Here is a 25,624-nt window from a genome sequence, read left to right on the forward strand (position 1 = left end):
TGATGGGTGGGCTGGTGTAAAAGTCAAATAGTTTTATGGATGTAGGCCTTCTTCAGTTTTCTAAGCCTATCTCAGGTTTATACTCCTTAGTTCTGAGTTTAAACTATTGAGAATGAAGGACTCATGTTTTGTTTGGATGTTGTGTTTTTCATTTCACAACTATTGATTGGCTGTGGGTGGTGCGTTTAGGGAGCATGTGTAAATTGCTGCTGTGTCACCTAACACCCGCTGCTGCACATAAATTCCCAACCGGTGTGCAAAGCTTTGAAGTACTGATGGTTGTCTATGTGTGTGGCTCAATCTCAGAGCTTTCATGTTGTTCGGGTGTTAGTTTTAGATCTGATCCTTTAACTGCCCACACCGTTCGCTGTACGTGTGCTTTCACAACAACTGATGGCCTGCATGAGATGTTTGGGAAACATCTCAAGCTTGCAGAGATCACCTGGGTTAAACCTTCCTCAGATATGTTATTCTGCGGTTCAAATATAAACACAGCAGACTCTGGTCTGGAGCGCCTCTCTCACACTGACACAATAACTGATCCATTATAATTTCACTAATGCAGGCTTTATTGCAGGGCTTTTGTCCTCATTTGTGCTTTATTTATTCGTCCCTTTCCGCTCTCTGAGAGTGTGAAGACGAGTGAGTCAGCCAGCTGGGGTTTGTAAGCTCTTGTGAAGACTTAAAAGGCTTTTCCTCTCGAGTGGCAGCACTTTGTCAAGAAAACTGAGTCAACAGTGCTTCCCAGTTTTGATTATGGGAAGAGAAACAGATTACTGAACATGTGAGACTCATCAGGACAATCCAAAGACCATCTTTAATGATGTTACCGCCTCAGTAATCCTCTCCATTTAATATGAATCTGTAAAATGTAGCTGGACGGCTGTTTCATGAGACTGTAAAAGAATTTGATTGTGTGTCCTGGCTTTGAGTCAAATTATACTTTGAGTTTTAATAAGCTATCTGATAAGATAATTAGTCCTGGAGCTTTGTTTACTGAGCTTTGGTCCTCTGCCCACTGGCTCAGTGAAATGACGGCTGGACTCATCATCAGACCAGCATACAATAATGTTGGGGTGGATGAGTATACTGGGGATGAGTGACAAGTCGTGTACTCAGCTGGTTCTGGTTGTAAGGTAGTGAATAGTAAACATGTGACGTGTAAATATGAAGCAGCCTCAGAGTTCGCTGCCCTTTAGCATAAGAGACTTGAAATGGACGCAGTCCCCAAGCTCGGTTGACACTATCAGAATCTATTTGCGAGATTAACCTTTTAAGACAAAAAGCAAATAATCAGATGAGGAAAACGGTTTGAAAAGTAGCGACTCATCCTCCTCAGTACATTCTGCACTTTCTTCTTTCATCGCTGTATCACCTTTCATCATTTGTTGTGATGACGGCCAGTTGAGCAACTCTGGCGTGGGTGTAAGTAAGTGGGTTAAACCACACTTTAAACCAAACAAAAGACTTGATAAGCCAGTCACTTCCCCCCCTTTTCCTTTTTCGCTCTCTCTCTCACTCTCCATATAATATGTATAGTACAGACCAAAAGTTTGGACACGCGTCCCCATTTGTTTGAATGAGAAGGTGTGTCCAAACCTTTGGTCTGTACTAGGGGTGGGTATTGGGAAGGACCTTGCGATACGATACGCATCACGATACTTGAGCCACGATACGATACACATTGCGATATCCTGATTATGCGATATCCCGATTATTATATTCTACATAGTTCACCGAAAAATTAAAAAATGCATTACACATCTTAAAATCCAAGTTGTATATATGTACATCAGATGATAGTGATGGATCTTAAAATCCGAGTTGCACGTTCATCAGATTATAGTGACAATTCATGGGACAAACTGAGTCAAAACAATGTTTTATTATAACTATACAAGCTAAAGTTACAACATATTTGTATATGTTTTTCATATTATTTACATAATATGAAATTAACATTAAATTTAGTATGAGGTTGCTTTAATTATGTGGCAAATGATAATAAACACAAGAAAGATGGGTACTAAAACCAAGGACAGGCACAGTGATCAGTCAGTATAGATATAAATCCATAATAAATAAACCTCTGTCCATTATTTTTCATTTTTTAAGGACAGGCAATTGTGTTATATAAAAAATAAATTATAAAATGAAATAAAACGTGAAATAAAACCTGAGCTCAGTGCAGGGCCCTCCCAGGGTTGGTAGAGAGTGGCAATGCCCAGGACTGTCACTTAGGTAGGAGCACTGGGTGATATAATGGGAATAAATCGGGGATAAAAAATATTTAAAAAAAAAAAAAATAAATCGATATTCAAATTATTAATATCGATATTGAATCGGCTGGAAAAGTATCGCGATATATTGCCATATCGATATTTTTGCCCACCCCTAGTCTGTACTGTATGTGTGTTTTTCATGCTTTGAGTTTATATGTCATGTGCAATAGACAGCAGCCACAGCGCTCTCACTTTGGAGAACCAGGTTCGCGGGTGCTTCGGTGGCTGTTGGGGGACTGGCCAGGGCTGAAATCTGACTGGCCTCCAGATGGACCTTTGTCCCATCACTCGTCTGTCCTTTGCTTTGTCAGTTAAGGGAACTAATGCACGTCTGTAATAATAATATAATCTCTCTGCACTGGCTTCCAGTTGCAGCGCACATCAAGTTCAAAGCTCTGCTTCTGGGTTACCAAACAATTACCCAAACGGCTCCTCAATACCCTCACTACTTCATGCACCACTACACTCCCTCTCGACAGCTCAACCAGTGAAAGACGCCTGGTGCTTCATCGTGGCATGAAATCAGTAGCCAGACTCTTCTCCTCTATTGTTCCCCGATGGTGGAATGAACTACCAAACTGTCTGATCTGCAGGGTCTGTACTTACTTTTACACGCTACCACGCTTAACGAAGCAACCAGCCACTTTTACGAACCCAGCCTCAGCTTAACGCGGCGGTCATTTTTGATCTTACTAACTTGATTGATTAACATACAGTAGGTGTTCCCATCAACTTGCTGGGCAACCTGGCTGCGCCTTGAACAAGGAAAAATGGGCTTCAAAACCGGTCTTCCGGAACCAATGGGTCACGTGACCGAATGCTTCGTCTATGCTGCAGCCAGCAGTCTCTAGCTAAGACAAAGGCCCCTTATTATCCTTTTCCTGATCTTTCAAAAGTTCAAAATTGACTTGAAATCTAATATAGCCTCCCCAGTTTTGTAGTTGTCAGTTAAGAAACACGATTGAAATAAAAGTTTTGAAAGGGCAGGCATTCCCGGAGCTTTCGTGCGTGCGCGCGTGTGTGTGTGTGTGTGTGTGTGTGTGTGTGTGTGTGTGTGTGTGTGTGTGTGTGTGTGTGTGTGTGTGTGTGTGTGTGTGTGTGTGTGTGTGTGTGTGTGTGTGTGTGTGTGTGTGTGTGTGTGTGTGTGTGTGTGTGTGTGTGTGTGTGTACACACACACACACACATATATATATATATATATATATATATATATATATATATATATATATATATATATATATATATATATATATATATATATACCCCCACATGGAGTCAGAAATATCCTCCAGTTCTCTCCTGACACTGTGGCACGTGACTGGCTGCATCATGCCTGATTGGTTTAGGTAGGTGAGCGTGGAGGAACAGGAGCATGGGGCTCACCACAGCACACAGAGTAGAAGATTTAGGGGATTAAAGCTACACGATCTAAGAGTGAGTCTTCTTTTAGTCACGATCAAAGTCAAACTACTATTGTGATATGTAATCATTACAAACGGATCAAAATTGCATCGTATGGGACCTTTAACGGTAACTTATGGCCCTTTTGCACTAGTCCTTACTCGGCCCGACTCGGCTCGTCACGCCTCTACCCGCCTCTACCCGTTTTGTCCCCGTTTGTTTTTCCACAGCCAGGTGAGAAGTGGGGGGGTTGGGGTGAAGCTGCTGTGACATACTCGATTGCGCAACCGCTTTGTTCATGTCGGCGCTGATGAGAAATCAGCTGGAGCCGCGAGCGGCTGAGAGTAAAACAGCCCGTCTACATCCCTTTTTTAATTCTCTCCTCAGCCACCAGGTTTATGAACATCTGCACCTCAGAGTTGGATCACCAAACAGACGTTTTGCGCTTTATAATAAAATCGCTGCGAGCCGCGAGTTGCGCTCGCGCTGACTCCCGCTTCCTGATTCAAACGTCTGACGGCCCCGCCCCCCGACCAATCAGTGGCGCGGAGGGTGGTGACGTCAGAAATAGTCCCGGCTCAGCCCGGTTAGAACCTCGCCAGAATGGTTACGGAAAAAGTATCGGCTTGGGGCGGCTCTACCGGTCTCAGCCCCTAGTGCAAAAGCGCAAGACGGGGCCGTGGCGGGTAGAACCGAGCTGAGGTGATACTAGTGCGAAAGGGCCATTACTTGTGTTTTGGCATGAATGGGACCATTTCACTGTTGTCAATACATTTAATGCCAATTGATGAGCTCCTGCGCTGTTTTTGAAAGTGTCTTGTCAATGCAAAGTAAGGAAGAAAATATTAATGTAATTTTTGACTAAGCTTAAAGACAAGATAAGATAAGTAAACGTTTATTTGTCCCTCAATGGGGAAATGGCAGTTTGCAATAACATAAAATAAGAGATAATATTAAGAGCGTTTGTTGTGGAGTCTAACAGCAGTTGGAAGGAAAGACTTTCTATATCTTTGGTATAGGTGTGGCTGGTGAAACATATTTACACCTGATCAAAAAAGAGGATTGTATGCAAGGACGTGGCACAAATATTTGGGCCCTCTGTGAGGAATGTGTACTCTTGATCAGAAAAATCTTACATCAGCCCCCTGCAGGGAGGAACTCCTCGTGGGGAGCTAGGCTAACAGCTACTCAGAATGTGGGCCACATAGGATTTGATTTTCTTATAAATCAATTCAGACTTCATAAATTTCATAGTGGCTCAAGAAATGCTCTATTGTGTATTTTTTATTTTATTTTGTTAAGTATGTGTAATATGGTGTTCATTACAACACTGTGTTGCAACATGAATGTTCTGCAATGTGGACCCTGACTGTGTCGCAACTCAGTCAAACTATTCAAAATTTATGCTCTTCAAAATTCAGTCACAAAGTAAATAATTGTATGATGCAAGACTAATCATTTGGGATTATCGTTTAGCGCCATTTCGGTCATCAATGGCAAGTTTAGCATGTGAAGCTGTTTCCCTGTTAGGATTCCTCCCTGGCACCGTGAGGGTTGTCTACCGCAGGCAAGAACAGACATCCATCATTCACACAACACCTCTTTAAAAAGAAGAATAAAAAGCAACAAAATAGTCAAATAAATAAAGCTACATTTTTGTCTGCATTGTCCTGCGAGCATGTGGGTTCCTGATGTTCCACCTTTTCAGAGTTCATCCAGGATGGAGCACCGTCATAAACCCAACTTCAGAGCCTCTGCATCTTCCACCGACGTGACGTTCCATTAGTTTTAACACTCAACTCTTTTTCAACTTTTCAATCATTGTGTCCTAAAAGCAAGTAGATAAGTTATTAGGAATAAGAATATAAGCATTTGTCCGGAAATTAATTTGTCTTCAGTTAATTGCTGCCTTCAGTTAGTCATTCCTAATGTGCCAATTTGCCCCCATGCGCTCCCCGAGTGGGGAAACGATAACGGCGGCGAATGAAACGAAGGCGACTCCGGCAATAATAGCCTCAGGTCTGTCAAGCATATTTATTGATAAAAAGAAAGAGGCTGTTAATATGTTTCCTCTAAACTGATGAAACATTAGTAAACTGAGCACAAAGCAGTCTCAGGAGATTACTTTTGTTTTTTCACAGAAAATGTATCACATCTAGCTTTTCTATTCAAATTTGGAAAGAGCTCACAAAAAGATCCAGGGTTTCCCTTTTTTTTGTTGTCAAAAGAAGAATAAGTGACTTTTCAAACTAGAGAGTATCTGGGGGGGATTTGTGTCGTCTCATCCAAACCCTTAAAGCCAAATTCCTGTTACTGTTATTAGATGGAAAGAGAGTAAACTTTCGTTGGGGGCTTTTGTCAGAAGCTTAAAATAGCAGTTTATTTTGATGTAGCACCGTTACTGCAAACACATATCAAAACTGCTTTTATTTTCTCCCTAACTAAAGTTTATAGTCTAATAAAAGAGAGCTCAGGTTGTTATTGTTGTAACTTTTCCTTTTAGAAAGTTTTTCTTATGTGGATCACTTTCTGTTTCTATTGTGAGGAAAAGAAAGCAAATGTGAAGTTAAAATCATCCTCAAATAGCTTTAAATATCTGTTTACCAGGTTTTATGAAGCTTTTGGAAGATTTTTTGTTTAAATATATATATATATATTTAATGCTCTCTACAACTTCTGTGTTTTGTGAACAGGCTTTGCATTCAAGATGAGCAACCAGAGAGAAAGCCGCTGGTAGAAAAGCTCTGCCTGCCGCCCCACCCCCCCCAATCCCCACACATTTACAAAGGCAACAGTTTCATATCCATATCTGTTATATCTTTATGGCCTCTGTTGTTTATCCAAAAAAGTCTTTTAAGTAGCTGCATCTTCAACAGTCCTCCGCAGTATCACTGAGAGAGCTTTGTCTGTGTATGTCGTGGCTTTGGGAAGAATTTGCTCATCTCCATAAATCAAGTTAGCATGTTGACACGTCCGAGGGGGACGGGAATAAAGAGAAATCTGTTCACCGGACTTTCCCTTTCACCCTCCTCGCAACCCTCCAGCCTTTTTTTGTTAACGTTCTGGTCCCTGTGAGAATAGAAAGCTTCCTCAGAAGCTTTGAGTATGGTTGACTCATTTCCTCCTTTTGGTCTCTCTCTCTCTTTCTTTTCTGCCTTTCTTTCTCTTGTTTTCTGTCTCTCTCTCTCTCTCCTTTTTTTTTTTTTTTTTTTGCCGCTCCACTCTAGAGTTTCCTGCTGTTACACGGTAACACAGATCTGAAGGTAAGGCGGATTGTCAGTAAGTTACTCGTCTTACACATCGGTGAGATCACTGATGATATGAGGAAGGTGCTGCCAAGTGGAGACTTTCTTGTCTGTGTAGTAAAGTAAAAAAGATAAAGCTGCTGACTTCCTCAGTGTGTATGAGGTTCACTTCAGGACAAGTGAGGACAGAGTGCAGCAAATGCCGGGAAGCATCTCACTTCCCTCTTGGAGGTGAGAACGGCGGGAGTGATGGGGAGCGAACAGCACCTGCAGCCTGCATTTTTTGCTTATAAAAGGAGCAGGCAGGCGAGTGAACACCGGCGCTTCTCGCCGTCTCACAACAAACGCCGTAAGCATCGGCTCCTCTGTGTGGGCCTGTTTGTGTGTCTGCGTGATGCCGGCTGATCCTACAACCTACAAGTGGGTGTCCCAGAAAGACCTGCTGCAGAACTTTTTTCTGCTTTTCCTGTTCTGCTCCTCCTCCAATCAGCTAATAGTTCAAGTGCTGATGCTTGCTGCTGATGCCCCCTCAGATAAAAATGTGGAGGTTGCACATTCGAGTTTCACTTGGCGTCTTTTTGGGTTTGTATCTTGATGCTGTTTTCATTCATTTTTGCAATCGTGCAGAACGCGCAAGCGTTCGCGTCCATGCCCGTGGAAGTGACTACAGAGGATTTATTATTGCGTTTGTGCAGTTTTAACCTCAAACAACCGGCCGTCTGACACGTTTACGATTTCATAAAAGCAGTGAAATATTTCTTCTATGTCAGTTCAAACTCCAGATAAGAGTGTTGGCCTTGGGAAGGGATGAAGAGAATATATCATTTTAAGAATATTAGAAATTATAGATCTAAAGCAATATTTACTTGGTGTGTATTCAGTTTAGATTTCATATCCCATAAATTGTGGATTGTAACTCCACAATGTCCTTGTTGGCTTGTGCATCACTCAGACTGTCTGTGCTTTTATTTAGATTTTTTCCCCTTTGTTTTATCGGTGCAAGTTCCCTTTTGCGTGGCACTTGCAAATCCCTTGAACTCAACTGCCAAGTGCAGCCGCGGTGATTTCTGCTCACAGTTTAACGAAGCCATCTGTCAAGACTGGTGGATCAAAGCACACGGAGCGATGAGCCTGTCCGCGGAAATCTCGGCCACTTCAGCCGGCTGCTTTTCTTTTATTTTTGAAAATCATACTTTAATCAAAAGTCAGTCTCCAGTGGGCGTGAATAATCTGGGAGGTCAAGGGTTAAGGTCCAGGACACATTCAAAGTGATACGGGTGAAGGAGCATTAGCATAGCCTTGTCAGGATTAGTGTCTAAAGACGTAAATACTTTTCTCAGCTTATTTCACCTTGCTGCACCAGCAAATACTCTACACACCCAAATGTGTATTTATATACATTTGAGCCCAGCTACGAAAGGAGGATTGTTTAACACACAAACACACAACATACAGCCTTTAATCACGATTGCATGAAAGCGAAAGGAGTTTATTTTTTTCTCCATTTAATTTATTACCCATGTGGCTCAATTATTAGACAGACGGCTGAAGGCCACATGTATAAGTCACGGTGTCCTCTGCAAAATGTGTCTCTTTACGGTTTTATACAGAATGTTACTTGTGCGCACGCCTCGATTATTGGCTACGCTCCATTCTTAAAGGGGAAATGGGGTCTAAAAGAGAGAAGAATAAAGGAAACCCCTAATTCAGCAACGGCAGCAGCCTGGAGAATGCCTTGTGAGTCGTGTAGACAGAGTAAAGCAGAGCTATGATTAAGGAAATGAGCTGCAGGGAGAGGAAAAAAAAGTGAAAGAGTCAGTTACACAGAGAAGAAACTTCCTATTCTTAATAACTGTGTTGATGTAAAGGAGCTATGAGTAGGTTTGCTTCGCTTACGTGTGTGTGTGTGTGTTGATACACAAACGATGCTTGACTTGACTTCGTCAAGCTAGAACCACTGACACCACAAGCACCTACAAATACGCAAACGCACACAAACAGTGACAAACACAGACCACAAACTTCCCGCACACTCATTTCTGCCTGTCTTTTACTGACATCGACTGTGCCACTTTTGAGAAAGGGAGAGTAGGTGTGTTGACTGGAAACAAGTGTCGGTGACCCAACGCGGAGCCTTGTAGTGTGTGCCTGTCTAAACGCTCGACATGTTCAGAGCAAAGAGGAGCGAGCAGCTCGGAGCTGCAGTCGCAGAGGGAGAACAAAAGGGCTGACGTAGCAGGGAAGGCAACGCGGCTGGGAGTTTGGTTATAAGGGTTTGAAATGTAGTTAAAAGCTCACCTGGACTTCCTCGAAAAAAAGAAATACTTGTGACGAATCTTTTTTCTAAGCCATTTGTGTAACCAGGAGGAACCAGATCATTAAGATTTACATCAAATATGGTGATTTTTTTTTTAAATAGGGACAATGCAGGTTTACATGTGATCACATTCACTCATTACAAACAAGCCAATGTGACTGATGTTCTGCATACAGAGAGTATAGCTATTGATAGTTTCCATCTCCTGTCCCTAGTTAGGCTTTTAATAAAAGAAAACGAAAGAAAGGAGAAAAAGAATACAAAAATAAATTCAATTTTCAACATGCAAAGCTATATCCTATTTACAATTCTCAGCTTGCAAGAGAGCACCCTATTAGCGGTTACAGGTGATTAAAAATGCGTACATTTCAGATTTTGCTTCAACCAGTCTTTGACATTTTTAGTAAAAACCTTAAAATCTTGTTGTTTTTATCTCAGTTGGCAGTGTGTTCCACATTTGAGAGCCCTTTCAGTTTTGAACGCTTTAGACTGTGTTTCTGTTTAACATTGGCACAATACCGCTGCTCTATGCTCTATTTTTGCAGTTTATCATGTTTATTAAAATCATTATAATCACAAAGAACTCAGCATGTCTCTGTATGCTCCTCCTAACTCCTTAAACCCTGACTGTAGATGCTCCTATGGTCATTATTCCTTAAGATGAAGCACATTTTCTGCAGAGAATATCACAATTACTTCACTTATATGACTTTAAAAGTGTGGTTTTGTTTTCTTCTACTTTTCCCTCATCATTTAACGTGCATTTATTTCCTCTCATCTTTTATCGGTTTTTCGGACTTTCCTCTAAATGACCACGTTGTTTTTGCAGCTTCAGGGTGTTGAAGATGGCTGTGTGGATCCAGGCCCAGCAGCTTCAGGGAGATGCCCTGCACCAGATGCAGTCGCTGTACGGTCAACACTTTCCCATCGAGGTGCGACATTACCTGTCCCATTGGATAGAGGGCCAGCTCTGGTGAGTTCTGTTGCATTTCGTTTGCTTCATTCTCGTTATTCGCATTGGCTCCAGATGTTATATTCATCTCAGTGGTATGTATTAATGTCCATCGTCAGGGATGCCATAGACCTGGAGAACCCCCAGGAAGAGTTCAAGGCCAAACGCCTGCTGGACAGCCTCATACAGGAGCTGCAAAACAAAGCTGAGCACCAGGTCGGAGAGGATGGCTTCCTGCTTAAAATCAAACTGGGACACTACGCCAACCAGCTCAAGGTGCGTTCTTTATGAAAGCTTTATCCTCAGAAGAATGCTGTATCTTATCAGTGATAGCCCAGATAGGACTGGAGTCCAGCCTGCAACCTATGTAAACAAAAACCCTCTACCAGGCTGTGATAAGACGAGGGCTGTGAAGAGCTTTAAAAATCCATCGGCGTGAGGTTTGAATGTTTGAGACATAACCAAGGCTTCTACGTGGTGTTGAGTTTGATTATAAGTACATATCTGCCACAGTTGGGCAGATTCTGCTGGACTGATTTCCATTCATTGAATGTATTGACGTTGTTTACCTGATAAACAACGAAACGGCACATGTTCCAGACAACAGGGCGGCAATTATACCCGGCACACAGCGTTCACGTTCGGATTCAAAACACTCAAACTGTCTTTCTCCACTCGAACAATAGTGCAATCAGAATTTGCTCAGTCGAGTGTTAGTTTGTGGCGCGGGCGCTCACAATTATGTCGTACTGTGAAACATAATCGGCACACGCAGGACGCCTGACAAGTCGTACATCAAAAAGACCAGAAACATGAAGTCGTTCAAGGCTTTTAAGATGCTTGAAAAAAAAAAAAAAATCAGTTTACAGCAAAAGGGAGAGAAAATGAATGATTCAAAAGAGTGATAACGCATAAAAACATGATTTAGAATTTTAAAAAAATATATATTTTTATTTATTTTTTTATTTAGCCTTTATTTATGTGGGAAATGTCCCATTGAGATACAAGATCTCTTCTTCCAGAGAGTCCTGGTCAAGACAGCACAAATAAGGTTCATATAAAAGACAATAAAATATACATATGCAATTAAGACATAAAATACAAAAAAAAACAGCTACCGGTACATGTTTCCTGAAGGGAATAATAATAGGGTAATAATAATAATAATAATAATAATAATAATTACAATACTAAAAACCAAAAAACCAAAAACCTTTTTCACACTACTTTGCTGTGTATCACTTCACGGATGCCTGTGAGATGTTTCTTAATACAAGTGAAAGAGACTTGACAGTCTTTTGTCACATTTATACATGTCTCATAGTCCAAGGAGACTAAACATTAAGAAAAAACTGGTTCCCTTCTCTTTGCCTACGCTGAATGGTCTGACTGTAACCCCGTTGTCAGTGAACGCCTCGGCCGCTCGGCATCAAGCAAAATAAGTGTTATGAATGCACAACTGTGCGGCTCATTCGCCTAACTTACAATATTTCTTAGAGTCCAAAGTGTTTTGAGAACAGGTCTGTCCTTTCTGATTAAAAAGAGAAAACAAACTAAGACCACGGCCCACGTGGGTGCTGAGGTAGCCAGCCAGCGCTGCTATTTACGGTCGAACATCCGGCTCCCATGTCTGCTCCTCTGTTTGTCTTGTCGCTTCCCCAAAACCAGGTGGAGAAACAGAGGGAATTAAATGTTGTGCAAAGTTCTTTTGCCGAAATGTGATGTTCAGGGTGATAAAAGAAAAAAAATTCACTTAAAGGAGAATTCTGGAGCGTAAATAACGCTGCTCGATGGCAGGGAGTGTAAAGTTCTGTTGGGGACTCAAACGATGGGAATCAAGGTGGTTTTTAGTTGGAGCAGAAGTTGTGTTTGCAGTAATACACCTTAAGGTTACCCCAGAGCAGCATAAAATGCTATTTGAAGCCTCTTGGAAGAGTAAAGAAATGCAGATTGCACTTAAATAAAACTGTGGATAGGGACCCCACAGAGAAACCCGGGTAAATTTAACTTTGTAAACAGCCAAAAACTGTATTTACTTATACTTGGTTACATATCCAGATTTGGGTCTTTAAGCAAAGAGGCCCAGATAAACCTTCTCCCCAGCCACCTCTTCCAGCTCCTCTGGGAGGACACTGAGGCTTTCCAGCCCAGCCGAGAGAAATCTCTTCTCTTCTCTTCTCTCCGCGCGGTCTCCCTCGAGGCCTTGTCCCGATTAGACGGGCCGGGAACAACTCCCCAGGGAGAAGACCAGAGGCATCCTGGTCGTCTCCCCGGGGAGATGCCCGAAGATGCCTCGGCCGTCTCCTCTCGGTGTGGAGGAGCAGCGACTCCGAGTCCCTCTCGGATGACTGGACTTCTCACCGTTTCTCTACGGGAGAGACCAGGCTCCCTACGGAGGGAAACTCGTGTTCAGCCGCTGACATCTGCGATTTTATTCAGCACCCACAGTTGGTGTGGGCAACAGCAAAGATCAACTGGTAAACAGAGTCTTACCCTTTAACACACACCCAACTGAGAGCCGTGGTGTCAGATTTGAACCTCACCACTTCTGCGAATCTCTCCTGGTTCCCCGCCGATGACACCAACGGGACATGGAGAGAAGGGGCGGAGGAGACGGAGGTGCCAAGCAGTTGGTCCATCCTACCTGGGCTAAATATTCTCCATCGAAGTTCCGAACAGAATTGTTGCTAAAGAAGTGGAGTGCAGCCCCCACCTGGAACTACTCAGACGAACAGCATTTTATTTTCACACTTCTCTGTTTCCTCCTGTTCTAACATGAACTGCATCTTGCACAAATTCTGTTTCAACTCAAAACTGCTTCGCTTCAATGCGTAACCAAAGTTTGGCCCGCATGCAGAAACCAAAATGTGAACCACCAGTTTGATAAATGATTTATCAGCAGAGAAGATACCGCGGTAAGACATGAAGCACTCAGCTGTGTGTACATGACCAAGTCATGCCCCTGAAGCGTGCCGTGCCGGGTTTCATTAGGCTAATGGGTTTTAGCATGTCGGAAACGCTGGCTCCAGAACTTAGCCGGTTTCCTTTGATGCAACTAAACTGCTGTGTCCCGTGTACGGCGGCGGCTTCGCTCGCTGGCGACTAACAGGGACTAACGGGCCCTAACGTGGCTCATGTGCTCCTAATCTTTCAGAGCACGTATGATCGCTGTCCCTTGGAGCTGGTGCGATGTATCAAACACATCCTCTACACAGAGCAGCGGCTCGTCAGAGAGGCCACCAATGTAAGTCTGCGTTGCATATTTAACTCACAAGCCATCACCTTTGGAAACACCTCTGTGCACCAGCCACACCCCCGTCTTGAATGACGAAACAAGCAGTCGGGGAACAACTCTCTGTTCCCTCTGTTCATCCAACGCATGTCCACAGATTCCACAGGACTTTTATAAATGCTATACCTTACTCAAATAGTTTTTCCTCTCTATAATGCTGCCATATGAGGGGGGGGCAAAGAGAAAAGAAAAGGGGGGTTGACTATTTCACGGTTTATAACTTGCACTGAGTTGTATAACCATAAAGCCATCAGTGCGTAAAACATCTGACTCTCAGCAACTCCTGATGTGAATTGATTTTCAGTCAACATGCCTTTTCTATTAGAGGATTATATTTAGACTGACTGAATTTCACCCTGTTTAGCCCGAACCTTTGATTCGGTCCTTGAGTGACCGTGCAGCCCCCCCCCCCCTGCACATGCACATCCATTTTCCACCATGTTTTCATTTAGTCACCGGGGATTTTGTCGTCAAATAGTCCAAATGCAACATGAAAAGGGCGGGAGGTGGGGTCGGGGATCCCAATGCATCAGATCTGTCTCAGATTTCAGCTCACCATTCGCTTCCCTTCACAATCATCGTGATCAGCCCTTTTCTTCCAAGCATGAGCGTTTAACATGTTCTGGAAAAAAAAAAACAATCACACTTCTGAAACCTCACCTTTCCTCCCTCCCTATCGATCCCGCTCTGTTCTTGTTAGTCGAGCTCTCCGGTTGGCGGGATGATGGACAGCATGTCTCAGAAATACCAGCAGATCAACCAGGCTTTCGAGGAGCTTCGCTTGCTCACCCAAGACACTGAAAATGACCTGCGCAAGCTCCAGCACAACCAGGAGTACTTCATCATCCAGTACCAGGAGAGCCTCCGCATCCAGGGTAAGAGCGGAGGGGCCTGCATGTCGTTGTTGCGATGGTTTAACCGTCGAATGAGCACCTGCCCGGTTTGAAAATCGGAAAAATCGGAAAACGAGCCATCTTTACTTCACGGCCCAGGTGCTTCGCAGCTCGATTAAACGGGTGTTTTCCAGAAAGTGTTTTGTTTATTCAGAGTTTAAAAGTGTTTTCAACATCATACTTTATTTTAGACTGTATATAATGAGACAATAACGCATGCTCTTAGGGCACAGATTTCTAGAGTTTAGGCACACATTTCTAGGGTTTCTGTGACCCAAAAGCTTTTCTGCAAGAATATTTAGGTTTTTTTAAATACCCGACATGTTTCGGCGATTACTTCCGCCTTCATCATTCATCATCATGATGAAGGCGAAGTAATCGCAGAAACATGTCAGGTATTTAAAATGATGATGAATGATGAAGGTGGAAGTAATCGAAGAAACATGTCAGGTATTTAAAAAAACAAGAAATTCTTGCCCGACGAAAAGAATCAGCAAGTTAAATTGTAAAGCCATGGACAAAATTAACTTTATTAAATCTTTACGGCAAGAGTTACAATAAACGTCTGATTAGAGAAGCTTTACAAGAGCAAACTGGTGTATAACATAGGGTGTAAGTGCACAGGTAAAATGCTCTCCCTCCTCTCTTTTTGTGTGTGTTTTTTTTAAACTGGTCCACACCCTCCTCAGCTCAGCTGACCAGCCTGGCCACACTGCCCCCTGCTGACCGGCAGCTCCGGGAGCCGGCCCTCCTCAGCAAGAGAGCCACCGTGGAGGCCTGGCTGACAAGAGAGGCCAACACACTACAGAAGTACAGACTGGTGAGCCAGTAGCGCCCGTCGCTCCGGCAGTGGCTGCGTGTGTCTGCGCGGACGGACGCCCATCCGCCTGGTTCTCACGCCTTCCCCGTGTCGTCCCTGTGAGCAGGACCTGGCAGAGAAGCACCAGAAAACACTGCAGCTGTTGAGGAAGCAGCAGACGCTCATTCTGGATGACGAGTTGATCCAGTGGAAGAGACGGCAACAGCTGGCGGGGAACGGAGGCCCACCGGAGGGAGGCCTGGACATCCTTCAGTCCTGGTGAGTTTTCTTTTTTGTTTCCCACCCCACACTAGCAACGCAGCTCGTGACTCTTTTACCAGCTGGCACTGAGTCACAATTCAGTGTCTTTCTTAAGTTCGTCGTGTCTTCTGAGAAAAAAACGTACGAAGAGAGGAGCCAGAATATCTCACAGTGACTTCTACTCCCTGATGCAACATCACGCTGTTATTTTGTAACGTGAACTTTGAGAACACATTTCTCCAAAGGTTAACTTTTTTTTTGTGTGTTTCTGTGTGGCCTTGGGTACGCGTCAGGTGCGAGAAGCTGGCAGAAACCATTTGGCAAAACAGGCAGCAGATCCGGAGGGCAGAGCACCTCAGACAGCAGCTCCCCATCCCCGGACCGATTGAGGAGCTGCTCAATGAACTCAACAGTACCATCACCGACATCATCTCAGCACTGGTCACCAGGTGGGTACCTGTGTGTTTTTTTCTTTTCAAAACTCCTTTAAAACTCTAAGAGGTCATTCTCCATCATAGAGGGTTTATTTAGCATATCCAGGGCATTTCCCTTTCCTGACCAAATCTGACATCTTTGTCCAAGTAAGTCCTCCACACACACTCAGAGTGGGAGATATCATCTCTGTCCAAAATTAGATTTAGATGTATCCACGTAATGATTGAATCCACATGAGGAACGCTGAAATGTTGCCTTCTCTGGTTGATGTGCTGGTAACAGGGAACTTCTGCTGAAGTCAGAGCACGTTACTTTAGTTATAAACTAATAGTCCGGATGATTTCGTGGCTCAGTGTGCGTTGTATTACTCCCACCGAGCAGGCGGTTTGTTTGTAAAGGAGCAACCGGCGCATCCATTTGCAGTGTAGCCAAACAGACCTGTGTTTTTGTAACCCGTCAGGGATTTGTGAGAGAGCCGCGGCCGCAGATGTGCCGACAGTGCGAGGACACGAGTTCGAATCCGCCCGAAGAGATCTACGGAGACAAAAGAACTTGTATTGTGCAGGAATTTAAAGGAGAGCGGAGACACGTGCAGCTTGTTTCAGTCCATTACTGCAGTCCCTGAGGGAAGATCTACTCTTGCTCTTCAGCCCCTCAGCAACTCTGAGAAAAAGTGCTCTGAAGGTTTTGACAGTGTCCTCTGCCACTTTGCTAAAAGATAATCCCCGTGGGGACCGACGGCACACTGAGGAGGCATGTCATTGTCACGGCGATTTCTGATAGGCTACTGACAAGCTTGTGGAGCAGACAGTAATGCATTATTATCACACGCAGCTCAAACGCAGCTTATGTTTCCTCAACATCCTCTCCATATCCACTCCCTCCCAACCACAGAGTAAAAACAACAACAAAAAAAACCCTCAGAAAGGGACATCTTCTCAACCACTTAGTCCAGGTTCACAGCGACGCTCCCCATGAGCCTGGAGGGGGGCTCGTTTTGATGTGACGTCAAACGTTTTCATGTTCAGTCAAAAGTCATCCACAGAGAAACGAAAGCCGATCGTTTTGGTAGAAAGCTCTCGTTAAGCTGGTGGGTTTACCGAAGTGATCGTTAACGTGACCTACTGCCAACGTGTCAAAACAAGTATGATAGATATCTATTTGTCTTGGATCCTTTAAAGTTTGCATGCAATATTTGGAGGAGTTGGTGATGGCTCAGAGCCCACAGTTACTCCTCTGCCGTGGTTTATTCAGCTCATATTCTTTCCAGTAGACTAGAATGGGACCAGCACACTGGATCGCGTCAGCTTTTTGTCTGCAACAGGTGATGTTAGACACATAGATGTGAAGATTGAAAGCAGTTTTCTTGGTACGTTTATTAGATTGAAAGAAACGTGCCTGTGGGTAAAGTCTGTAGCGGCACACGTACTGGCTGGCCGACCGTCTTCAGAACGAAGAATTAGTCTGGCTCCTCTGGAGGATGACTGGCTCCGGATGGGATGGGCATGCAACCAGTCAGGGAAATGAAGCACGATACCCTGGCAGAGCAGCGAGCAGACGAGTGCAGAGCGGTGGGAACGCCGTTGGAGGACTGCTGTCACTGCTGCGCTGAAAACTTGTTGAGTCAAAGGGTTATTAGTAGGGATGTCCCGATCTGATCACAATGTTTCAGACTTGATCGAAATTGAACGTTGCATCCCGATCAGGGATCGGATCTATATTTTATTCTCATTATTTTGTTCAGCGCATCAAACAAACTATGGAAAAAAGGCTAAACAACTGGTGTACCAACAAGCAACGGGTCCACATGATGTTGCATGACAACGCTGCTAATAAGAAGAAAGCTGTGGGGGAGGTGGGGGTGAGGAATGTGGGCTGTGTCACGTAAAGTGAGTCAATAAAGTTTGAGTTTTAGTTTGAGCTGCTGTTTTTATTTAATTCAAATTATGTTTAAATTTGCACTATTTTACTAGTTAATAGTTGCATTATTATAACTTGATTGTTCAAGCTGCCTCAAAGAGAACTGCACTGTTTAAGTGCAAAATGATGAAATAAGGTGATTAAAATAAAAATAGGGGACAACCTGGATCTGTCTATTTTGCATTTGTTAATTTTCTTTTAATGTGTAACGAAAGTATCGGATCGGGACGGGTATCGGCAGATACTCAAAGTCAAATGACTCGGATCGGCGCCAAAAAAACCTGATCCCTAGTTATTAGCGATTCTGCAACCACCTTGGTTGTAGGTTTTGGATCCTCATGTCACTGCATGAAGCCCGTCTCTGCCCCGTTACCACTGCTTTGGTACGTTCTGTACCAGTGGAAGTTTATCTTGAATGAGAAGATTACCGCACCCGTTTCACGAGAGACCAGAGGCTCATGGGTTCCTGTGTGGGATTGGCATTTTTAGATTCTCCGCAGGAGTGAGTATAAACTCACTGATGGTCTCCGTGTGGTCCTGAGGTGGGTTTCCGACCTGTCCAGGGGGAGGAATGTGTACCAGGCTACCACACAATGAAATCCCAGGTTTTAGGTGTCTGTAACTGTAATACGAGGCAAGCAGAGACTACTGATTTGGGCTTCATCACATAACGCACCTGCAATTTAACACGATGTTTGGCTTTAAGAAATGCAGGTTAACTCCTTTCCTTTGTCTCCACAGCACGTTCATCATCGAGAAGCAGCCTCCCCAGGTTCTCAAAACCCAAACTAAGTTTGCCGCCACGGTCCGCCTCCTGGTTGGCGGGAAGTTAAATGTGCACATGAACCCTCCACAAGTCAAAGCCACCATCATCAGTGAGCAACAAGCCAAGGCCCTGCTGAAGAATGAAAACACAAGGAAGTAAGTCTGATGGAGCCTTTTATGACTTCTGGCCAGGGCGGTTGGATCTCAGGGTGAACTCCGTCCTCCGTACTCAGTTTTATAACTTCATTCAACGTTCCTCCTGGCTTGCAGAAGCCTCACCGGGTCAGCTCAGCAGGTGGTGGGAACAGGGGTGGGCCGGTGCAACAGCTGGACCATCATCTGGTCGCTCTCACCTGCTGAGAGCGAGGTTGCAGCATCTGCTTGGTGTTTGTGAAGAAGATAGCGGTAGCTCCGCTCTCCGACCGCAACAGTAAATGAGCGTGAACGTTATCTGGGGCCATACATGGATGTAATCTGGGGAATAAATCACTCTCGGCACCGGAGCGCACCGCGGCAGACGGGAGAGCTGAATAACTCACCCCGTAATCGTCTCTCTTCCGCAGTGAAAGCAGCGGAGAGATTCTCAACAACAATTGTGTGATGGAGTACCACCAGACTACAGGCACGCTCAGCGCACATTTCAGGAACATGGTGAGTCGGGTTTCGACGGTCTGGATAAACAGATTAACGTTGCGAGTATAGAATAGTCTGAACGTAAAATAAAATACTTTTTACGCCTCGTATGCTGCAGAAAGTGCTTAAAATGGCAAAACTCTCCATATTTCACCCTTCCCCTTACTGCCTTCCTTTGCCTCAATAAATAAAGACTATAAAGAATATAGACTACTGACCCCCCCTCCCCCCAAAAAAGGTGAGAAATGTCTTTTTAATGAAATTGGGAATTCAAGGATCAAACAACGAGCCAAAACTTGAAGCATCCTGCATCCAATGCTTCTCTCCAACAGCTGAGCCCCCCGAGCTGTCAGTTGTGCGACAACTGCTCATTGATCTGGCCACCACGCTCCCCAGATCTCAACCCAGCTGAAAATTTGAAATTGAAATTGAAAATGCCACTGAAAATTTAAAAAAGAAATCCATGGAGACCCCCCCTCATTCATCTGCCACACTAGACAGATCCGGGAGCCCCGTCTTCATGCCCTGAAGGGATTAAAGCAGTTTTAGTGGAACCAGGGAGAAAAAAATAAATAAAGACAGTAAAACATCAGGTGCAGCTGCAGTGTTTTGAAACAGTACATAGGGCTTTTTTTTTTTTTTTTTTTTTTCTAATACTAATAGTACGACGGAGTATTAGGGCCAAACTAAGACAAAAAAAATGGAAATTACGAGAATAAAGTCATAATAATATGACAATAAAGTCATAAAATTACGAGAATAAAGTCGTAAAATTACGAGAATAAAGTCATTATATTACGAGAATAAAGTCGTAATATATTTGGTCGCCTGGATGAGGATGTCTGTTGCAAGACCCGAAACACCCAGTGAGTCCAGGATACAACACTGATGATCTGTCCAAGTTTGTGTATCAGCAGATATATTGTTAACTGAGAATAAAGTCGAAATATTATGAGAATAAAGTCGTAATATTAAATATAATATAAATATATAAATATAACTTCACAAGATGCTCAATATTCCTCAATTTAACAAAGGGAGAAGACTCTTCCTGTTAGAGTTCTCATAAATTATATTCTCATAATATTACGACTTTATTCTCATAAATTACGACTTTATTCTCGTAATATTACGACTTTATTCTCGTAATATTAAGACTTTATTCTCGTAATATTACGACTTTATTCTCGTAATGTTACGACTTTATTCTCATAAATTACGACTTTATTCTCGTAATATTACGACTTTATTCTCGTAATATTAAGACTTTATTCTCGTAATATTACGACTTTATTCTCGTAATGTTACGACTTTATTCTCGTAATTATTACGACTTTATTCTCGTAATATTACGACTTTATTCTTGTAATATTACAACTTTATTCTCGTAATATTACGACTTTATTCTATTACGACTTTATTCTCGCAACATTATGACTTTATTATCGTAATTTTACGACTTTATTCTCGTAATTTCCAATTTTTTATTGTCTTAGTTTGGCCCTAATACTCCGTCGTATAATAGATACCAGTCTGAAATGAGAGAAACACAGGAAAACACAAGCGTTTGGAATCTGCAGGAGAGAAAACAAACAAACAGACACGAGAACAGGCAGAGACACAAACAGCAACCATTTCAGGTCTCTAAAACTGAATCAGGACTAGACTACTGCGATTATCTGTCCCCCAAAACTGTGGGGTGAGTATGTAGGTGAGTGAGCAGGTGTGTATGTCTGTGTAACTGTGTGTGTGCAAAGTGAAAACAAGGCAGTCTTAGTGGAACCAGGGAGAAAAAAATGAATAAAGACAGCAAAACATCAGTTCCAGTGTTTTGAAACATTACATCAGGTTTTAACGTAGCTGCAACATAAATGAGTTGAAACTGCTGAAGTCAGGAAGTTGAGTTTGCGGCGTACCGCAGCATACATGGCTGATGTCTGGTGACTGGTAGCCAGCTCGGGCGACCCGTCAGACTCGGCCTGAACCAGAGTAGAAACCCTCGTTATGTCATAAATGTAATCAGCAGCAGTCCTCCGGAGCCCCGCATGGATAACGCCGGTTACGGAGAGTGAATCACGCATCCATTTCTGCCGTGTGTACAATCACAGCATCAGTGTGTCCGCTTCATTCTCACTCGTGGTGTTTCTGCGCAGTCTTTAAAGAGGATCAAACGGTCGGACAGACGAGGAGCAGAATCGGTCACGGAAGAGAAGTTCACCATTCTGTTCGAGTCCCAGTTTAGTGTCGGAAGCAATGAGCTCGTCTTCCAAGTGAAGGTAAGGAGGTGCACAGATCAGATATATAACACACAGAAATGTTTGAATGTACTGTATAACAACACAGAGTTGTGTGTGTTACACAAACAAACTTTTTGTCAGACATCAGCTTTATGACGACTTAAAACTCATACTTGGAGTTAAATCTGATAACGGCCCTTTTCTCCTCTGAACAGACGCTTTCGCTTCCTGTAGTGGTGATAGTTCACGGTAGCCAAGACAATAATGCCACAGCAACTGTGCTGTGGGACAATGCTTTTGCAGAGCCGGTGAGTCGATGCCCGTGTGAATGAAAGCCATGCATCACATCACTACAGTTCATGTTTTTATTTAAGCGTTCATGGTTGCATTTTTTTATTTTTTATACCACATTTAGCAAAGCTCACGGACATCCTCTGCTGCCTGCTCTGTGTTTGCAGGGACGGGTGCCTTTCCTCGTGCCAGATAAAGTGCTTTGGCCGCAGCTGTGCGATGCCATCAACATGAAGTACAAGGCGGAGGTGCAGAGCAACCGGGGCCTGTCCGAGGAGAACCTGGTCTTCCTGGCCCAGAAGGCCTTCAGCAGCTCCAGCAACAACCCCGACGACTACCGGAGCATGACCATGACCTGGTCACAGTTTAACAGGGTCAGCAGCCGCCCCCGTGATCCTCCGCGCAAGCATGCAACAATCTCCTTATCTGTTGATATCAGTCTTCATAAATGGACTTTTGTTTTTAGAGATGCATTTAAAGAAAAAAAAGAGGAGCCTCCTTCTTACTGCGTTGTGGTTCATTAGACCGAAACTGCCTCATCGGTAGATCTTCATCTCAACGGGCTGGTTTCCTCCACTTAGAAAAATACTGGAGGCATCGTTTTCAGCAGCTGCAGAAGACAGGACACGCTCTCACATTTAGTACACGCCATTATTTTTAATGGATAATGGGAACTTAACGTTTCAGCCACTTCTCAAATGCATGAAACATGCAGTCTGCAAAAAGCCACGCAGCACGTGCAGCTTGTTCATCATAACTGCAGCCGGGGCGAGTTCAAAAGGCAGAGGAGAGAGTTCTCGACTCGATGCAATCTGAAAACCTCTTTAAAGATGTCCGCTTGAATCGTGCACATGCTTTGGTGAAAATGCTTTCTTCAAGGTTTCTGTCTTCTACAGGAAAGCCTCCCCGGCAGGAATTTCACGTTTTGGCAGTGGTTTGATGGCGTGATGGAACTCACAAAGAAGCATCTGAAACCACACTGGAATGATGGGTAAGCAGCTGCTGCGGGTTTGGGGGTTTTTATTCCCATCAAATTTCAATCTTTGGCCATAAATTTTGTGAAAGCAGCTCCTTTTTTTTTAATTTTATGAACTGAAAAGTGCGCTGCTGTTGATGTTGTGTGAATCAATTTTTTGTTGTTCCCATTAGCAAACCTGACTAAAGCCCCAGTTTCTGGACTTTTTCATGCCAGTAAAATTAGAGAAATCTGAAATTCTCTTTTTTTTATCTATCCCCCTCTCTTTGTAGCGCTATCTTGGGCTTCGTGAACAAGCAGCAGGCTCAGGACATGCTGATGTCCAAACCCAACGGTACCTTCCTCCTGCGCTTCAGTGACTCTGAGATCGGAGGGATCACAATCGCATGGGTGGCAGAAAATCCCAACAAAGCAGGTACAACAAAACGTCACATCCTATTAGTTTTAGTGAATCAGCACAGATCAGAGCGGTGAGGGGGAGGTACATTTTTAATGAGTTTGTGTTAGTTGGTGTGCTGGCAGCATCTTTGCGTAAAAGCATCAAAGATGGTATCCTCGACAACCAGCTGCAACAACAAGACAGACGACAACACTGAGGAACCTGCATAAAACGAATGAAGCTGTTTTAAGATCCAGTTTATTATTTAGCAGTATGCCTCCAAAGTGACTCCAGTGACTTATTTAACGAAGCCCGCCGTCTCAGGTGGTCAGATTGACACCTTTAAATCAGCTCTAATGTTGCTCTTTAATAAAAAAAAATTCAATCTGGATGGTTTTGATGGTGTTGCTGCTGTGCTTGATATTTCTGTGTCCCTGCAGGGGAAAGGATGGTGTGGAACCTAATGCCCTACACGACCAAAGACTTCTCCATCCGCTCTCTGGCTGACCGAATCAGCGATCTCAACCACCTCCTGTTCCTCTACCCTGACCGACCCAAGGATGAGGTCTTCTCCAAATATTACACCCCGCCTCTTTGTAAGCAGCGCCCTGTTGAATTGTCTCCCAGAAATTGACGGCACAGCTGCGGAGCCTTCCGTGGCTCAGAGTTGTCTCCGACGCTGATGGATGACGGCTCTTTGAGTTATTTTGTCTTCCTGCGCTTGTTTGTTTTGCAGCCAAGGCGGTGGATGGTTATGTGAAGCCACAGATTAAACAAGTGGTGCCTGAGTAAGTACCCAGCTTCCCATCCATCCTTGTTCTCCTCTTCCTCCATATCTGTTATGTCTCTCAGCTCCTTCTCCTCCTCCTCCATCCACACACAGCGGATTTGACTCTGAAGCAGCCTTTAGAGGTAATCACTAAATACTGGACCCTGAATTCAGATCAGCCATTAGTTAGCTGTTACAGTTGGATGAGGCAAATTAAGGGTGGCCAGGGTTCCTGCGTGAGCTTTTCCTCCACTCATCATTAGAGTTAGGCTTGTTAGTTAGCAAGCCGTGCTGCCCGCCCGTCTCCTCGGTCGGTTCACCCGCAGCGGAGAGAGCGGCTGTAATGATGCACAAAGGCCTGGGAAACACGCTGAGGACGGTTGCTGGGGCAACTGCTCAACAAAGCCTCGTGGGCTTTTAACCTAGGTTTACATCTGTGTTTTCTTTGTGTGTGCAGCTTTGCTACCCCTAATCCAGACCCAGCCACTGGAAACCCAACCTATATGGATCAAGGTGCCTCCCCAGCACCTGTCAATCACCATCACTCCTACGGCATATATCCACCCATGTAGGTTGTCTAATGGAAACGTGCAGTGCGAGCTGTTCTGCGTGTGTTTTGTCGGCGATGCGCCGGTCTGAGTGTGCCTGTGTCTGTGCCCCGCGGCAGGAGCGACTCGATGCTGGATCCAGACGGAGACTTTGACCTGGATGACACCATGGATGTGGCGAGACATGTGGAGGAGCTCCTCCGACGGCCTGTGGAGAGCCAGTGGGGCGGCCAGCAGTCCTGACCCTTGACCCTTTGACATGCGACACCACAAAACAAGTCCTGCCTCCAAACTTACCCCTACTCATGTTGACATGGTTTAATTCCTCTCATCTCACATTTTATCATATTGCTATAATGTGAAATTGTTAATAATGGTTGTGATCGTTTATTTTATTTTTTATTTTTTTTCCTTTTCGGCATGAAAACGTGCACGTCCGTGATTTCTTATAGTTTGTGTCCATTTGAGTCTTTGTAAAACAGGCGAGGTATAATAAACCTACAATGTTACAGTTTTGTGAAACAAGGAAAGAAGAAGTATTGGATAAGAAGTATTGTTCATGCACACGCGCATGCATTTTCAAATTCTTTTAAAGTGATTTGAAAACTATACTACTGTGTGACGGTACTTTAGGAGCTGAATGATTTTATTTTATATCTCCTGCTTTGTAAATGGGTTATCTTTACCTGATTGCGTCATCGATCCTGTTCTTGGACACAAAAAAAAAAGAAAGAAGAAAAAAAAGACTTTAAAGAGAGTTTTGCTTTGGTTCTGAAGAACATCATTCGAGTCATCGCTTGTCAGTTATGGAAGCGCGTATACACTAACCTAACGGCAGACTGACGGCGCACACATCAGCATAGGCTTAAGATTTCGTTGTTCTGATTTGTTCACCAGCTGTAACGGAGAGGAGTGTATGCACCTCCCTCCCTCTCACAGGGCTATCCGTCTTCTGTTTGTACACAGAAATGCAAATGTCAGCATTTACCCGGCGCTGCCTGCTTGTCCTCTCAGGTCCCCCCTTCATCGATGCTACCTCGCTTTATTCCGCCGACGCGCGTTGTTACTGATGGTTCTGTGGTCGTGTGGATGTCGTTCTCGTAAACATGTGCTGGGAGAAGATCCTCGCTGCACGGCTTAACTCTCGCCAGCTGTTTTCATGCTTGAAACCCCTCACATGTAGACTCCCGGGGTGGAGAAGGATCGTACATGTGGCCGGTGCGCCTGG

General features: G+C 44.0%; 1 protein-coding gene across 1 annotated transcript in view; it reads left to right on the plus strand.

The window, feature by feature from the left end:
* stat5a (signal transducer and activator of transcription 5a) overlaps positions 1–25,414 on the plus strand; it is a 61,527-nt gene extending 36,113 nt beyond the window's left edge. The window contains exons 2-19 of the mRNA XM_061712772.1: positions 10,076–10,219; positions 10,318–10,474; positions 13,353–13,442; positions 14,191–14,365; positions 15,073–15,203; positions 15,310–15,461; positions 15,737–15,892; positions 18,540–18,719; positions 19,127–19,214; positions 21,350–21,472; positions 21,649–21,741; positions 21,892–22,098; positions 22,621–22,715; positions 22,973–23,115; positions 23,520–23,675; positions 23,816–23,867; positions 24,306–24,416; positions 24,516–25,414. Of these exons, the coding sequence (XP_061568756.1) occupies positions 10,092–10,219; positions 10,318–10,474; positions 13,353–13,442; positions 14,191–14,365; positions 15,073–15,203; positions 15,310–15,461; positions 15,737–15,892; positions 18,540–18,719; positions 19,127–19,214; positions 21,350–21,472; positions 21,649–21,741; positions 21,892–22,098; positions 22,621–22,715; positions 22,973–23,115; positions 23,520–23,675; positions 23,816–23,867; positions 24,306–24,416; positions 24,516–24,639 (2,361 nt within the window). The 5' untranslated portion in view covers positions 10,076–10,091 and the 3' untranslated portion in view covers positions 24,640–25,414. The remainder of the gene's footprint in view (positions 1–10,075; positions 10,220–10,317; positions 10,475–13,352; positions 13,443–14,190; positions 14,366–15,072; positions 15,204–15,309; positions 15,462–15,736; positions 15,893–18,539; positions 18,720–19,126; positions 19,215–21,349; positions 21,473–21,648; positions 21,742–21,891; positions 22,099–22,620; positions 22,716–22,972; positions 23,116–23,519; positions 23,676–23,815; positions 23,868–24,305; positions 24,417–24,515) is intronic.
* Positions 25,415–25,624: the final 210 nt, after the last annotated feature.

The sequence above is a fragment of the Cololabis saira genome, chromosome 21 (genome assembly GCF_033807715.1).
Source record: "Cololabis saira isolate AMF1-May2022 chromosome 21, fColSai1.1, whole genome shotgun sequence".
Taxonomy (NCBI): domain Eukaryota; kingdom Metazoa; phylum Chordata; class Actinopteri; order Beloniformes; family Belonidae; genus Cololabis; species Cololabis saira.